Source organism: Temnothorax nylanderi, unplaced genomic scaffold (assembly GCF_030848795.1).
Source record: "Temnothorax nylanderi isolate EJ_2023f unplaced genomic scaffold, tnyl_v1.0 TNYL_tig0069_pilon, whole genome shotgun sequence".
Taxonomy (NCBI): domain Eukaryota; kingdom Metazoa; phylum Arthropoda; class Insecta; order Hymenoptera; family Formicidae; genus Temnothorax; species Temnothorax nylanderi.
In genome coordinates, this window is record NW_027249131.1 from 424,292 (window position 1) to 442,049 (window position 17,758).

Sequence of the window (17,758 nt, forward strand, 5' to 3'; positions counted from 1 at the left end):
GCGCAGGAGGAACGAAGGCCGAGCTGATTGGCAAATTGATGGCGCTGGATCCGGAGGGTGTCTGGATGGAGGTATCTCTCAGTGAAGACGAAAATGATGACGGAAAGACGAATGACCTTCGTGGGAGTGACGACGGTAACGGTGGCGATGAGCGTGCGCGGCATCGCTCGACGCTGGCGGAATCAAGTGTATCCGCGGACGGCACAATGCAGAGAGAAATGGAGCTTATACGAAAGGAGAAAGAATTGATGCTGCGTGAGCTTGATCTGGCACGGCGCGAAATAGAATTTTTGCGGCGTGACGCGGAGGATGCACCTACGCCTGTGCGAAGACGAGAGGTGTCGCCAAGTATTCCCTCAAGAGTTAACGTGAGCATAATAGCCGAATTACTCAGTTATTTCGATGGAGGTGCCGACACGTACGATCAGTGGTCGAAGCAAGTCGCGCTTCTCAAGACGACGTACGGTCTCGATGATAACACGACGAGGGTCCTGATTGGATCACGGCTGAGAGGAAAGGCACTCGATTGGTTCCATTCGAAATCGGAGCATATCGAGTTGCCGATCAACCGACTTCTGGAAGAGCTGAAGGCAATGTTTTCTCATCGGCGAAGCAAGGTCGCCATGAGGAAGCAATTCGAGGACCGAACTTGGAGACGGGGCGAGGCATTCAGCGAATATTTACATGATAAGGTAATATTGGCTAATCACGTCCCTGTTCCCGATGACGAGATCCTCGATTACGTCATCGACGGTATATCGGATCCAGCATTACGGGATCAAGCCCGCATACAGAGGTTCGGATCGACGACAACATTGCTGGAAGCATTTGAGAAGATTACTATTCAACCCAGAGGACAACCGAACGGCACTTCCGGTGGGAGATTCGACGGCAGGAGTTCCAGATTCCAGAAGACCGACGGAAGGGAGGCTCAGGGTAGTGACAGGTGCTATAATTGTGGCCAGCGGGGTCACGTTGGTGCGAAGTGTCCGTCTAAGAGTCGCGGCATAAGGTGTTTTCGCTGTAGCGAATTTGGACACATTGCAGCGAAGTGTTCTAAGAATCAACTTGTGACAAGGGAGGCGGACGCGGCGGAGGGTGTCGGCAGTATTGAGCAGTCGGATCAAAACAGATGCTGCAAGAGTGTTTCGTTGTTCGGGTACGACGTAGCTGCGTTGATTGATTCGGGTAGCAATCTAACATTAATGCGTGAGCAGAGTTACGTTGAGATAGGCGCGCCGCCTTTACAAGGCGATGAAACCCGATTTCGCGGTATCGGCTCGGGAACGGGTGGAACACTCGGCAAGTTCTGCAGCGAGGTAGGGATAGACGGTCATTCGTATCCGATGACAGTGCATGTAGTGGCGGATCCGCTGATATCGCATGATCTGTTAATCGGAAGTGATTTTTTGGACACCGTAGAGACGAATATTAAGAAAGGTAAAATCACAATTTCGAAGCTCGAAGACGATATTACATGCGATTCTAAATTGCCGGAAATTTTTATGATTGATGACGTGCGCAAAGCGAATGAAATTGTAACGTGTGTTGTTAATAACGAATATAGACAAGACGTAGAACGAATGATTGAAAATTATAAGCCGGTTGCGACGCGCGCGGTCGATGTAAGTATGAAATTAATTTTAAGAGATGACAAACCTGTATATCAGCGACCTAGGCGATTGTCCGCGGCGGAGAGAGAAGCTGTGAATGCTTAAATTGACAAATGGCTGCGCGACGGCATAATCCGGCCATCTCTTTCAGAATACGCCAGCCCGATAGTTTTAGGGAAAAAGAAAAATGGATCGACTAGGCTGTGCGTTGATTGTAGGTCGATTAACAAAAAGATTTGTGAGGACCATTATCCTCTCCCTGATTCTCCGTCGGTGCTTCGAGAGTCCATACGCGAGATCTTTAATAGCGAAGTTTCCGGGACCCGCGAACGTCAATGCCGAGAATTGATCACGGCCAAAACTGTGCTGTACGAGGATGACCTGATCATGCCGTCGACTGATTGCGCGAGCGGCTTCAACCTGTTCTCTCAAATATATTAGTTATACATTATTTATCTATAATAAAACAATACCAAACCATGTACCTTTTTATATAAGCTGAAAATGTCGAGAAACGATGGTCAGCACTTCGAGACATGTTTGGCCGCGAAGAAAGGAAAAAAAAACTGCCACCATCAGGATCAGGATATAGCGAAAGTAAAGAGTGGCATCTGTACCGACCACTACTCTTCTTATCATCGCATATTGCTCATAGAAAGTAAATAATTAACCAATAAATTATTCTTTATGTATCATATGTGTCTCCATGAGCAAGATAACTAAAAATAAGGAATAATTATTGAATAAAATGCGCCCTGATATTATTTACAAAAAAATAATTTACAAAATTTAATATTATAACCTCAATGTAAGAGCGAGACGAAGTTCTGTCGCCAAAGGAGTTCTGTGACTCCTCTTTTCGAGCTTCGGTTTCAATAAATTGTGCAACATGTCGAATTGTTCAACAGACATCCTTGTGAACTTGAATAGCTCTTCGTGATCACTTGCTTTGAAATATTTAAATAAATTCTGATGAGCTCCAAAATTGTGTCTCATTTCTACGGAAAGATGAGGTTTTACCCACCATCTTCGAGAGAGCTTATGTTTTTTCTTTAAAATTGTTCGTATTCTTTGAATTTGTGTCCAAGCCAATAATAAATTATTATAAACCGCAACCAATTTAGTAATATCCATTATGATGTCCACAATTTCGACTCCAACCAAGCATTAACCTATAAACCTCCTATCTCGAACTGATAAACCACCGTAACGACTAACGACACCCAACTCGATTGTAGATTGGTATGTCGAACAAGCGGCTACGACATACGGCTAGCGACATCCGACAAGCGTCTTCCGACTGATTGTAGACGGGGCTTTACGGAGCCTCGAGCCGGTATCGCGTGCGGCGAGCGAATGCGGATTGCTGTTAGATCGGGAAAAGTGTCGTTTCCTGCAGGAGGATGTAGAGTTTCAATTTGCCGCGAAGGAGCGGGAGGCGTTTCGGCAATCGAAAGCGATACTAAGTAATCAGCCTGTTGTACGGTTATATAATGTGGGAGCGTATACAGAATTGCGTGCGGATGCGTGTGTGTATGGATACGGTTCGATTTTGTTACAGCGCGATGGCGAAGACGGTGCACTGCATCCAGTGTACCATGCGAGCGGCGGAACTTCGCCCGCGGAAATGCGGCGCACCGGCCACGAGCTTGGAGTGCTCGCGATCGTCAAGTCCCTGAAGAAGTTTAGCGTGTATTTGTCGGGGATACAATTTGAAATTGTAGCGGATTGTCGGGCGTTTGTCATGACGATGAAGGGGAGAGGTTTGCGCGTGAGAATGGCGAAAGGTGTGTTGTTCGAAAAGGTTGACGGACATGACGGACCTAGACAGACCGTAACGGTAGCCGAGTATATGAAGTCTTGGATTCCCTATGAAGACGAGTTTTTCGATGAAGAAAATGTAGCGAGCGCATCTGAGGACAGATGCTTGACCAGGATGGCCGAGTGTGGTATTTCTCTGTATTTTGAAAATATTGAGAGCGCGCTCTCACGTGATCAGGATCAGCAGACCGGTGACATGCCTCGACCGCGTGTGTGTGCGTGCCGGGCCTGTCGAAAATACGAGCCGGAACGACAGTCGTCTACCGGTCGCCGAACGATAACATAACATAACGCGCTCGCTCCCGACAAATGTATCTAATGTACTCGCAATAAATTATCCTTAGAATAAATTATCTTACATATATTCCGTTTTTATGACAATTTTATGGTAAACTGCCGATTGTGATATATATCTGTAAAAACGTCATTCTATTTTCAAACTTTTGATATAATAATATAAATAATACAATTGATGGAATTCTTTATGAAGTACCTATCAATAAATAATAATATGTTAAACTCGTTAAGGGAGAATCAGATTTCTATTAATTATATCAAAACTTTGAAAACGCTACTTCTAATTTTATAGAAGTTCAATTATAATAACGACTTATCCGACATAGATAAAACTTTAAAAGATTTTTATAAATTAAATTCTTTTCAATTTCAAGTTAAATTGTAATAAAATATTTATTTAAGGTAAATTTAAGAAATAAATAATATTCTATTACGATAAAAATCCAGCAACTATGTTGATTTAATAATCTGTAACTAAAATATCAGCCGGATTTTGAGAGGTATCGTATAAAGACTCGTATTTCCGACATAAATGTACCCGTGGAATGCAATATACAGACGCACCCATATATAATTTCCTTCTTGAAACGCTATCCATTAACCTCTTAACAAGAATGATGATTTAATTAGAAATGTCAGACAGCTTTACACACGGAAAATTCCGATGTCGGGAATCGTCGCGAATGACATATGCAAGCTCCGCGATAAATGCATGCAGTCAAAGGAAATTGCACGTACGCGGCGCTTTCGATACATGACGTATTTGGAGCGGACTAATCCAAATAGTATTCGCTAATGAAATGTCCAGACGCGATTCTTTTTCCTTGAATAACTACGCATTTACCCTCGTGAATATACAGGCTGTCTTTCATCCACAGATTCTTTGAAGTGGAGTAGATTTTTCCCGCATTCTAAAGTTAACATACGTTTTTAAGGTAAAATCTTCCATCAAAGTAAAACCTGAATAAAATCTAGTAAAATTAAATCTTCAACCAAAAATGCCGCTTGTCTTAGTGGTTAGAATATTATAGCGAGAGCACAGCTCCAAGCTACAAATTTTAATCACGTCTGAAAAAGACAAGCACACAGCTTTTAGATAGCCAGGATTTAGCTATTTGTTCTTTTACTACATACACATTTTTACTAAAATTGCGTAAGAATTAAACATGCAATCCGCAAGAAGTTGGCTTACTTAAATTTGAAAATTAAAGAGAATTTTAATATTATTTTAAAACAAGCTAACATTAAGGTAATATTAAAGCTCGTAAATTTAATAAGAATGACGTAAATATCAACTGAATTATAGTATAAATGTGAACGTAACTTTGATCCTGTAGAGTCTTGTTTATTTGATATATTCAAATAAACGCGCTACGAGTTTAATCAGTTTAATATCATCCACGTCATACTCGATTTCATTTGATCGCCAAATTGCATGACAGTGCGAATCGCGGATTTTTCCGTTCCGCTAAACAAGAGAGTAAATATATATATGATAAGGGAGGCAGAGGAAGCTGCGAGCGTTTCCGCCGAACGCAGTGACGTGCAATTTCACACGTGAAACATCGCGTGTTTATGCATCCCACCGTATTTATGAATTCTACTGAAACTGAAATACGCTCGCACATCGTGAAACCGTCGCGCGTCGAATGCCCCGAGGTTTTATGCGGAAAAAATACGCGTATTCACACACACAGTGGCATTGATGTAATACATCGACGATATCGAGATTTCGTCGGTGAAACACGGTGAGAAAAAAAACAGCGTTTATTGAAAAATCGATACGCGCCACTCTCACAAAAACCGGGTAGAGATTTATCGCTTGATAGAGGGAGAAGAAATTTTTTGTAAAAAGAGAAAATGCGGTCTGCGCGAAATACGAGCTAATTACCGTTAATGACTCACAAAAAGAGAATCTTTTATAACACAAGCTAAAAAAGTCATACCAAAGCACCTGCACAACGAGAAATAATTTCTATACTGTGTCAGCAAATAATTTTTAAAAGATATCCTACAATCACTGTATAATACTTTAAAGCGTATTCCAGAAATCAATTAAGTCAGAAGTTTTGATAAGAAAATATAGTTTCTAAATTTTAATCAATAATCGCAACCGAAATTCATATGTTTACAATTGTACTTATATAAGTATCAACCTATCATCTATGATTAATTCGTGCAGCTAAAATATCGATTTTACCACTCAGCTGATCTTATCTTTTGTATTTTTTTTTTATATAGTAATCTTGCATACACTACGATATAATATAAATAAATAGATATAGATGGATGATCTATAAAAGATTAACATAAAATTGATATATTATTAAAAAATGCAATTATTATTTGCGCGTTTTATGTAATAGATAAATTGAAATATACTATGCGATTTCAAATATTTCCTATTCTTTTACTGACTTATGACGTACGCATATTGAAAAAATCTGAGTATTACATTCCAACCTCAATTTATGCAATATTTAACTCCTAAAAAAAGAGATCAAATAGATTTCAAATTTTATTTAAAAAATATTTGGAAAGAGGAGAAAGAAAAAAATAAAGATAGCTAAACCTTAATAATTTTTCCCTGCTATGCTTTCATAAATACCAATTTATTATTTCACATAAATACATATAAAAATATACGTACAATAAATAAATATATGTAATAAATATGTATAAAAATGTATGTACATATATGTAAATACATATATATAAATATCTTGTTCTTCAAAATCTATAAAATATAAATATATATCGATCATAAAGATATTCAAATAAAAGTTTTATATTCTAAAAATTTCATTTTTTATAATATTTATATTTATTTGTTTTATAATTTATTTAATTAATAAGCTCAGATATTTAACCTTTAAACTGCCGGCTTTTTTTTTCATTAATATAAAATAGCCCTTTTTCCCAAAAATTTATCTATATAAATAACATGCACATTGCGTAAAATTTCGAAATTTGTTTGGAGCTACAAAAGTTGCTTTCCCGGCAGTCAAAAGGTTAATCAATTATATACAAATGTATTATTAAAATAAGTAAAAAACATATAATGAATATTATTATTAATATATTATATTTTCATGATTCATGATATTTAACACATTTAAAAATGTGTATTTTTGCATCCTCATGTAAAAAAAACTACGGATAAATTTCTACAGAATAATTCAACAGAATTAATATGTTTTAGCCCATCCATTTTAAAGCATTAGATCTACAAATTGGTATATTTATCTGTAATATTTTTTATGCTGTTAATTTTTATTTTTAATTATACTTTTTATATATACATGATAATTTCCAAAGATCCCCTACCTTAAATTAAAATAAAGAATAACTTAACACTCACCGACACACGATGCGCAACAGCGGAGTCGTAACATAACTACGTTGATCTGTAAAATACAAATATATTCAGATTAGCGATTGAGACAAAGCGATTAAGACTTACTAAAATAATCAATATTTCAAGAAGTAAATATTACGCGCATTAAATTCTTCATTCGTTTTTTTGAGCAGAAACATTCGACAAAATAATTATGTAATTTTTAAAAAATAATCCCGCAAGTGTAATAAATAATATAAATAAATAATAAATTACTCACCCTATGGTTGCTCCGCCGTCGCCCGATGCCATCCAGGTCTCCTCCTCCTCTCAGATTCCACTATTACTGCTCCTTTATTACGGCACTCATAGTCATTCGCGAAAACACAGTTAATTACTTCGATTACGCGCCATTAAAGTACGATGACCAGAGCGCGATACTTGGACGGTACTCCCGATGTTAATCACTCGCGGCGTACACTTTACTGTATCACGACGGAAGATTAACGCGAGATATTTACTTCGGTAGATAGCCATTGTCTCGATACACTTACGGATCGCCAAAGTCCATTAAATACAATCCGGTGTTCGCTAACTTTAATAGTTATAGAGAATAATCGTGTTTGGCGTACGTGTCGCGGTCTACATGGTACGTGTCGCGGTCGCGTATCGAATAATAATGCGAAGATACGCAAAGCGGATCATGTCGCTGTTTGCTCGCCTGAGTTTCGCCGCATGAATTGCAAAGTGACCGCATGCAGTACCTAATGTATACGTTGCGAAAAATGACGTTAAATATTACGAAATAAATACACGCCGAAATATTCCGTTCCTTCACATCAAGTATTAATCAATGAACAGTCGTCACAACACGATTTGTCGCTGCTTGAATGATTCCGCAAGTTGTACTCTTGATATGAATATAGGCGAATTATGACGAGAAAACAAGCGCGGCTTTGAATCCGAATATTATTAAAGAAGCACATCACCTATAAATATCGCAATAATTTAATACTTTCGTTCTTTTTTTTTATCTTCGTTTATCGAATGAATAAACTGGAATATCACAAAGTAATTCCCGTTCTCACCTCAGACGAACAAATCATGCAAAGTGGGTACCTACATCACGATAAGTCGCCTCGAGTCGTTTAATCGCGAAAGTCAAGTGTTTGCGCGGTCCGAGAATTACTAATTGCAATTATGGTGATAGCCTTTGAGATTCCCGAGTACTTGTCGCGACGGCGCGCGGCGCGGCGTTTCGAAAAACATAATGCGACGTTTCGGAGCCGCTACCTGTCCACCCGAGTCTCGAACGACAATAAAACGACTCCGCGTAAACACAGCGCGCCATACGTCGCGCGAAAACAATCGCCGAGTGGCGTGCAAAACAAATACGTTACCGATGATCTTTAACTTATTGTAAAGGCCTTTGCACAATGTCAGGCAAGAGGCAATAGGAACAGGGTATAGAAATCAGAAATCATGTATAAATGCAGAATAAACAGTGACACAGGCAATAGAAACAGAGTTTCCGTCACGTTGAAAATTCTGTGCCTATTGCCTGTTGCCAACCAGTCATAGCACTCGAATTTTTTAGATTGTAATTAACAAATTTTTGGTTAATTACAATTATTTCCTGTTGCCTGGCATTGTGCAAGGGCCTTAAGATAAAAATACACTGATTATACACAGGGTGGCAATCGAAAAATTGTTAAAACTAAATAACTGACAATTTGTAACATGTGTATGTTACATATATTCTTTCTTTCGTTATATGCAAATAAAAATAATAAGTTTTCTTCACCGTATATAGCGTTTAATTCATTTCATTTTGTCTACTTATTACAAAATATTTAGCTATTTAGTTTTAATAACTTGTCATCCTGTATTTTCTGTTTCACGTGTTTCGAATCAATTTCGATGAATAAGACTATTATTATTTTTGCACATTAGATCGAACATTTATTTAAAGAATAAAATTTATGTCGCTCCAAACAGAAACGTAAGGTAATTTATTATTATTACTTCCTGCCAAATTTTCACGTTCCAAGAGGAAGTTCTGTGTTTTTAAGAAATCAAGAAAATGAAATTAAGTCATTGCAAGAAATGTGGCGACTTATATTCATTAAAATCACACAACTTTTCACTCTTTGCGAACACAGCAATTCAGGAATTGTAATAGTAATAAATTATAATTTTTATTTTACATTCAAAATAAAGATAAACTTTATTTTTAACATGGATGATGTCAATTGCTGTAATGTGTAAAATATTTGCACGTAAGAAAACACAAAAAAAAACTTAAGAGTAAAAATCAACTAAACTATGAAAATAACAGAATACATAGCTCGATACGCATGTAATCGATACAAATGTGAGTCGCGATTTTTATGTGATATCGTTGGTCAATTTTAACTGTTTATAACTTGAAAATTATATAACACGAATCTCAGTTATAATAAAACATATAACTGTAGTTTTAAAACATATAACTGTAATTTGTACTTTTTAAAATAAACGTTGAAGATAAACACTGAAAATCTATATATGTAATTTTATACGATAGTTTCAATATGATCGAATTTATCTATACTTATTTATTTCAAAAGCAAAGTTTATATTATAAATCGTTCATTACTTTAAACTTTTAAAATCGTGCATCGTTTTCAATTTTTTGTGAAAAAGGAATTTTTATTTTATTCTTTCATCGCTTATGTTCTTCTTGCTCTTTCAAAAATACAGTATTATACAGCTACACGGAGAGAATTTTTTGTTATATTTTACCCTTAAATTCAGTACAAACTTGGGACAACTTGGCAACCAAGGAATTTTTAAAATATACAAAAGACATTTTACAAACAACGTGATAAAAATTACCATGCAGATTGGTAAATATTGAAAAATTATTGAAATTTCCTAGATATATTTTAGTAAAATTAATCAAATATATTTTATATTTTAATGAAATAGATATTAATATTTCTTATTATGGTGGATATTAATCAGAATAGTTCACATAAAATTCTTGGTGGTACATGTTGTCCCACAACTACCATGATTTCAGGGTAAATTTTAAGAGAAAATTCTCTCCGTGTACATTTGCATACTATCGAATAGAAATTGATAAATTTTCATGTTAATTTTTGAAATGTCACGATCTTATTAATTTTTGAAATGTCATGATGTTGTTAATTATCGAAAATACGATCTATCGAGATATATTTAGTTATTGTTCATTCGGACTCATTGCATGCAATTTGCATAACGAGCGTGATACGAAATGGAATTCAAATGGAATTCAAAGAGAAACTCTCCCGCGATTTGAAGAATGAAACAAAAGGGCACGAAGCAAATTGATTCAATTATATATGCAATTGCTCGGATATATCGAAAAATAATTCATATCAAAAGACACGGTATAGTGTCTCGCGCCAAGTACACGCGAAGCGAGACCGCACCGTGACTCTTTTACGCGACGCGACGAATTGCGAGTACGCGAGATGTTGAGATCTCAATAACGAGTGAACGGATCAAGTTCTAAGTAGGCTTGATCGATAGCTTGGGGTCGATTTATAAAGAAGAGTGTTTTTATTTTAGCAGATCTTCATTAAAGTTGATTTTTCTTCAAACAGCCAATTTTTTCTCAAATATATTTACGTTAATCCAAAATATTCGGATATGTTATTGTATAAACAGGAATAATTTTAGCAATATAAAATAATACATTGTTATAAATTCTTAGCAATGTTCGTCGCAATAAATAATAATAAATTAACATAACAATTAATAATAATTGTATAACAAATTCTGTAATGTTTTATTATATTGCGCATAAAATATAATAATACTTTCTCAAAGACAATAAATAACGATTTAATAAAAATAACGATCAAACAATTTAAAAAAATATTACCAAACGTTTCCTAGTCATTCCACACGACTAGAAAATAATTGTATAAACGATTTGCTTTCAAACTGTGATATGTGGCTTCTTATGATAATTTTATTAGATTATGACTTTTCTATCTTATTTTCCACCTTATTCGTGATCTCATGTTTGTCCTTATAACGTTGACTATTACATGAGACAATTCATGAGATTCTCTTAGAAAGATACTAGAGGTAGTTTGCTTTCCTCTAAGATTTTCTGGCAGGGTTTATTCCCTAGGATATACAAGGGTTTTCCTGGGCAAGATATTCTCGGTGGTTTGCCATTGCCTTCCGAAAAGTGGCGATCGAATAAAAACCGACAATTTTCGGTCGGATTTGAACTCGGATCTTCGGCTCATTAAAGCAGCGCACAACTCTCTGCGCCACGATCGCCATCACATATGTATATTGTATATGTAAATTAATAAGTTAATTATTTAACAACTATTGTTGCTTGGTCATTGGTCCTTTTTATTTCAATTTTTGTATGAACAATGTTTGCGAATTTCTAAACATCCTGCTATTATGTATAAAGAAATATGCTAAGTTCTATTACAACAATTTTAAAAAACCCCACGATTCTCCTCGATAAAATCAACGTCTGTCTAGCTTAGCCCCTCACTTCATCAAAATTTAACAAATAAATTATATAATAGTGCACTATTTATGTGCTCTCCAAATTCATAAGAAAAAAATATTCCGCTTCATTGATTTTGATGATAACGTAGCTGCGGGTCACTTGATAATGAACTTTAAGATAATGAACCACAAGTGGTCCGCGGATCATGGGTTGAGAATCACTGCTTTAGAGGATGCCGCGCAAAGATTGAAATTACTCTGAAGTAAGAGTGCATAATTAACGCAAAATAAAACCTAGATATTTGTTTCTCAGAATCGCTTGTAATTAACATGTGGGGAAGCTCACTGGCAGCCTACTCAGCCCTCCGTTATTAAAAATACTTTCTTTTTTTTTTTTGTTAAGCAAAACAAGTGCAAAAAATTTTTTTTCTTATGGATTTGGAGAACGCATAAATAGCGCATTATTATATAATTTATTCATTAAATTTTAATTAAGTAGGAGACTAGCTAGGCAGACGTCGATAATCGCTTAATGGAAAAGCCGGGGAAGATCATTAGTTGTCATAGTCTAACTTTCTACATTAAACATCCTAGCAAGTAGGTCTCGACTGCAATTTGTCCAAGTGAAGTTGACATTCATTAGCCCGAGAGCCACAAGTTTTATTCTCCATTTACACCTCCGACAAGCTCAGCCCGCGAAAACCTTTTATCTCCAAAGCGAAATAAAGTCGGGGGAAGCGCCCGACAGACAAACAATCGGAGAATTCACCCTTTCGATACGCTTCGATGTATCCGCGACAACTTCGTCATAGCAGAAATGGATTCCGCGTTGGAGCTTGCGCATCAATGATGCCACATACACGGTCAGAGGTCAACGGTCATCGACCTCCGACGTCGCGTCCGTCACCTGACAGCCGTGTGCAGGCTCTTATTGTCCGCGTAACAAAAAGTTCAAGAACGCACAAAGCGTCGTCCGTCGAATCGTTGACCCTGCACGGCGATCGGCAATGTCATTATAATGCATAACACATAACGCATAACGCTGCGAACGTTGCGCGGAATCAACGTATCTGCGTCAATGGTCGAACGTCGTGCAGGCTCGACAACTCGCGCGTATTTATTATACACGGCTGTAGATCTCGCGAGAAGTCGCGTTATTCTTTATAGAATAAATGTAAATAATGGAGATAAATATTCTCTCGTAAAAAAGATTCGGCGAGGCTTTCCAGCCGCGAAAGATAATTTGAATCGAGGCTCGAAGGCGCTGAGATAAATCCTTTCTTAATAATTAAATGCTTAATAATTATATACATAGAGATGAAAATGATTAAAGGAGTGAAAGGGTTAAAGATTAAAAACTCAAAATACAAAATATGCCTTATGTTATTATTTCTTAATCAATACCTTTACTCCTCTAAATGTATTCTACCGAATTTTTCTGCTAATTGTGTCGATAGCAATCTAAGTTATCTATAATTCTACACAATTAGGTATGTCAGAATAAACTGAAAGTCAATATTCATAATCTTGTACTTAATCAAAGGATACATGCAAATTTTACGTAGAAAGCGATCGGTAAATGATCAGATTGGACCCCTCCGATTTTACCTTTGACTTCGAAATCTGAGAAAGCAGTAAATCCAACCTTGATCTTCGATTGAAACATGACCCCGCGAAATTGGCTTTCGCTGCGCGCGGAAGGATAAATGTATCCGCGTCGTGAGAATTGAAAGCGCCGCGAGATAAGTCCCGTCCTTATTCCGCGAGAGAAATACGGTCACGCGTCCTTGACCTTCTCACGTTTTGTTAGCCGACGTTTTGTTAACCGTTTCTAAGTTGAGATTCTGCGTCGAGATCGTCAAAAGACACGCAAGCCGCGATTGATCGCGAGCCCTCCTCCGCGCCTATACCATGCAAAGCCGAAAGCGCCGCGGCGTGTGCATGGTAACATGGACGCTCGCAATGCATCATGCGCAAAAGACTGACTTTGTTATTATTCAACCCCTTATTATCCCCCAATGTCACGTCCGCCCCATGAAATTCACAAGAGTACTTATATCTTTAAAGCGGAATCGATTGTCGGTATTCGTACAAGTTTCCTGGACACGCAATGGCATCGTCAATGAAGTCAGTTAAATCAGTAATTTAAATTTCTATCGCGTATTTATAATTTTATATTTAGTCTCATGATATTAAAAAAAGAAGGGAGAAAGGGAGAAAAAAATAGAGGTATTTTGCCTAGTCATTTCAACTTTTGAGTTTAACTCAAAAGTTCACAATTTTCAGGAGAGAAAGAAAAACTAAACGAACTTATTCCAATTTTTTTGAATTGTGAGATAACTAACGCAATTACAATTATAATACTTTGTTATAATAAAATTTATACCGTTTCTTGAAGAGGTCTGCTGTGATTCACTTGTCAATTTATTTGTGACGCTATTCATCCAGGAAATCGCAACATAGCCAGTTTAATAAAAGAATAACGACATCTGCCTCATGCAGCGAGGTTTTGCTTGTTATAAAGAATGTATTTCCATTATTATGAATTCAGAGAAAACAGGATTTGAAGTTTTTAAATAGGGAAATAATATTTTTTTTAGATATAAAATAAAAGGAGCAACTTGATTTATTTTTAATAGTTAATAAATAGTACAACTGTCAATAACACGCTATACCTGGTTTAAAAATTAGGCACTATAAACATTTTTATTACGACTTTTTCTAAACATTGTATCTTAGGAACTAGTAATAATCTAATAATAGACATAAGACGCTTTACGATTATACAATTTAAGCTCCTGTTATGTTGAAAAATGTATTAACTCCATTTTGACAAAAACTAGAGATGCGGTTCTTTACCTCTGAGGTACAGATATAGACTTGTAACACTATTATAGCACGTAGGTAACATTTTAGGCATACTTTTGAGTTGTGACAGCATTCTTCTCGGCATGCGATATGTAAATAAAAAGCAAGGGGAGGTGGGGGGGTGAGAGGGAAGAGTTGCGACTGCACGCGCAAACCGTTCGCGCCGACGCGACGCGCGATTCCTCGCGTGACACTCTCAAAATATATACACAAAAATGCAGGGACAAAGAATGCGCTCGGGACAAATCGGCCAACGACGCATTTAAATGCGCGAGAGGCGCTGAGGCATTTTAAAAAACCCCCCGTCGAAAGGGATTTAAATCGCCAGGCGCGTGTCGATTCGCGACACGCTCGTCGCGTGTCGCGAAACTCGTCTCGCTATTAATAGCCCCGAAGCTGAATCGAAATAGAATTAGAACGATGGAATAGGACAGCACCTTCCGCGTTTATCTCAGCGTCGGATCATCGCACGCGACACCCCCCGCGACGGGAGGGTCGCGGAAGGGTTGAGTCGACGAGTTTCGCGACGGGACGAGATGACAGTAGGACTACGTCAGATTAAATTCGGGACTTACTTAACGGGAGCGGTGCGTCCTATCTGGCGAGACGACGCGGAGCCATCGTCGTCGCCGTTCTCGCCGTTCGCCTCGTCCGTGGGGGGATGCACCGCGGCGCGGGCGGCATGGCACTCTTTCTCACCGGTGCCCTTCGGCGGGTACTTCGCGACGAGCCTGTAAGTCGCAGGACGATTCTCGATGTATTTCACACGAAGGTGACGCACCGCGCGCCGGTGGTGGTCGGCATCGCCGCCGCTGGCGTGGCGCGCGGGAACGACGCCGCGCGGCGGATCAAAGACGAGAGCCTTCTCGACCTTCCTCTCGCAATAATACGGCGGGCGGTTCGACACAAACGACGGACGGACACGGAGGACGCACGTCATTCCCGTGTAGGCAGGTTGCGCCTACGTCCCGCTCCGCGGCGCCCATTCCGCGCCCGCGACCACCTGATCGCCGACCGACGCAGACACCCCGGGCGCCAGCTGGCCGACCCCGCCGCAGTGACGCGCGTCCCGCGCGTCGTCGTTTCGTCCAGCCGCCGCCATCTAGCGGCGACCGCGCGAACTGTTTGTAAACTCGCCGCTACGACGTCGATAACTGCGCAGCGCGTGCGAGTTGCTCTTGTTCGGAATAACGAGCGAGAATAATAAGAAATTAATGAAAATGGAGAGAAAGTAGAGAACGAAAACGAAATTAAGCGTCGAGAACGACTCAGATCGATCATTCTAATAGATCTGATCGCGATTTCGATCGAGAATTCGTAAATTGAAAGTCTTATAAGATGTTATTGTTATATGAACGCGAATCGAATTATTATTGTTTAAACATCAGTCTGTTTTGTTGATTATTTGATACTTTTTTATGCTTATTAATTTAATCTCAATATAATGTTCGCCGCAAGTTTGAAAGTTATTATAATGGGAGCTTTCCAGCAAGCGACACAAGTCGACACAAGCATCGTTCTATCTTTCTTTTTTGGCAATGAGTAACAAAGATAAAACGATACTTGTGTCGATTTGTGTCGCTTGCTGGAAAGCTCCCAATGACTGTAATGGCGGTACTCTTGACAGGCGTTTCAAAATGGCTACATGATATTTTGCATGGAATAATCAATACCTGTCCATATTGATGCTTGTCCATGCGGCAAGTTGAGATAATCTTGACGGAGGAAGAGCGATATCTTGTACGCAGTAGGATACGCCGTACATTTACAGTCGCCCTTTACACAAGATGGCGCATAATTCTCATATTGTTTTAATTTTAGGCGACGATTTCTTCGCGAATTAAATGTTGCTTCGTAAGTAATTAACTTCGAAAATAAACTGTCTTTCTACAAACATTTTTAATTGCTTCACGTCGCGCATCATATTTTGCATCTCCGGTGAAAAATGTTTTATATAAAAATATAAATAAATCCTATATACATATAATATGTCCATGATGAGATATATTTTTTCTCATGTATACATATAATTTCTGTTTGTGCACAGTAAAAAATAAAATGTTAATTGTAACATTTTTCACATATCTCAGAAAGTCCACCCTAAATTTTAAGTTAAGATAACTCATTTATTGTGTTACTTGTTGGCAAATTAGAATAAATGTTAATCAATTGACACTATACTTTATATCACGGTCTTACACACAGGTCTGGAAACTCAGACCGATTTTGGTGGTGGGGGATGGTCGTTTTAACGAGGAAGAATTTATTAACACATGACAACAATCTTTTAATTGCTTTTAATTCAAATGCATTTTTTACAATGACATGTGCTGAGAAAAGTATTTTAGTGGATTTATGTAAATATTGTGACTTGTAAATTAACTATGGATTTTCGAAACGGGTTATTATTTACTTCATATTCCTTTACTCATAGCCTTCAACTTTCTAATTAATCTTATAAAACCGAGGCATACATGAGGTGAGAATCAGAATTAATACGCAAGTCGACCGTTCTTATACCGAATCACGCGTCATCTTTAAATATTGTAAATTAAGAATAAATTGTCAATTTATTAATTTCCGCATTATCCCAGGTAGAACATAGAAGTCATAACGATATCATTAGGATATCATCATGACTTTATTTGTTTCTTAAAAGTCACTGATAAAAAATGACGCAAAAATGATATAAAAATGAAGAAAGAAATCGTACGCTATATTATAGATAAAAGCGTCTTTTGGTTTCCAAAATATTTATGTTGCTTTAATATATCGTTGAAATAATGTAGACAATAAAAAATACAATTGTAAATGGATAATTAATATATGTGACCTCATTATGACCGATTCTTCGTATAATTGGCCTTCCGTTTTTTTTATGATCCGGTGTCGGTTAGAATTAACAATGTATGTACAATGAAACTCTAGATATGTTTCTCGTTATGAGAAATAATTTATATTGATATCGTTTGTATTCGAAGAGAGATATTTCTTTTCCATAGAATAACATATTATATATATCTCACAAAGTAAATTATTTCTTATTGTTTTATTATAATTAGATTCAAAATAAAGGAAGGAAAAGAGCTTGGTCGAAATAACTAGCTATTGTAAAACAAAAATCCTGTTGTCTATATTGTTCATTTAGCAATCTAAAAACTAGAAAGTCGCAATATTATGCTTCACGCAGAATTTTTATTCCCTCAGTACCGCTCGGTCAGTGATTTGTCCTTATAAAGAAACGAATAAAAAGATTTATAACGTTCTATTCTTTACAAAGTTATTTATTATTTCTTTCCACATTTGGAACTTC

At 37.4% G+C, this 17,758-nt stretch overlaps 1 protein-coding gene across 1 annotated transcript in view; it reads right to left on the minus strand.

The window, feature by feature from the left end:
- LOC139773799 (uncharacterized) overlaps positions 1-15,400 on the minus strand; it is an 82,982-nt gene extending 67,582 nt beyond the window's left edge. Inside the window, exon 1 of the mRNA XM_071708530.1 lies at positions 15,021-15,400. Within this exon, the coding sequence (XP_071564631.1) occupies positions 15,021-15,385 (365 nt within the window). The 5' untranslated portion in view covers positions 15,386-15,400. The remainder of the gene's footprint in view (positions 1-15,020) is intronic.
- Positions 15,401-17,758: the final 2,358 nt, after the last annotated feature.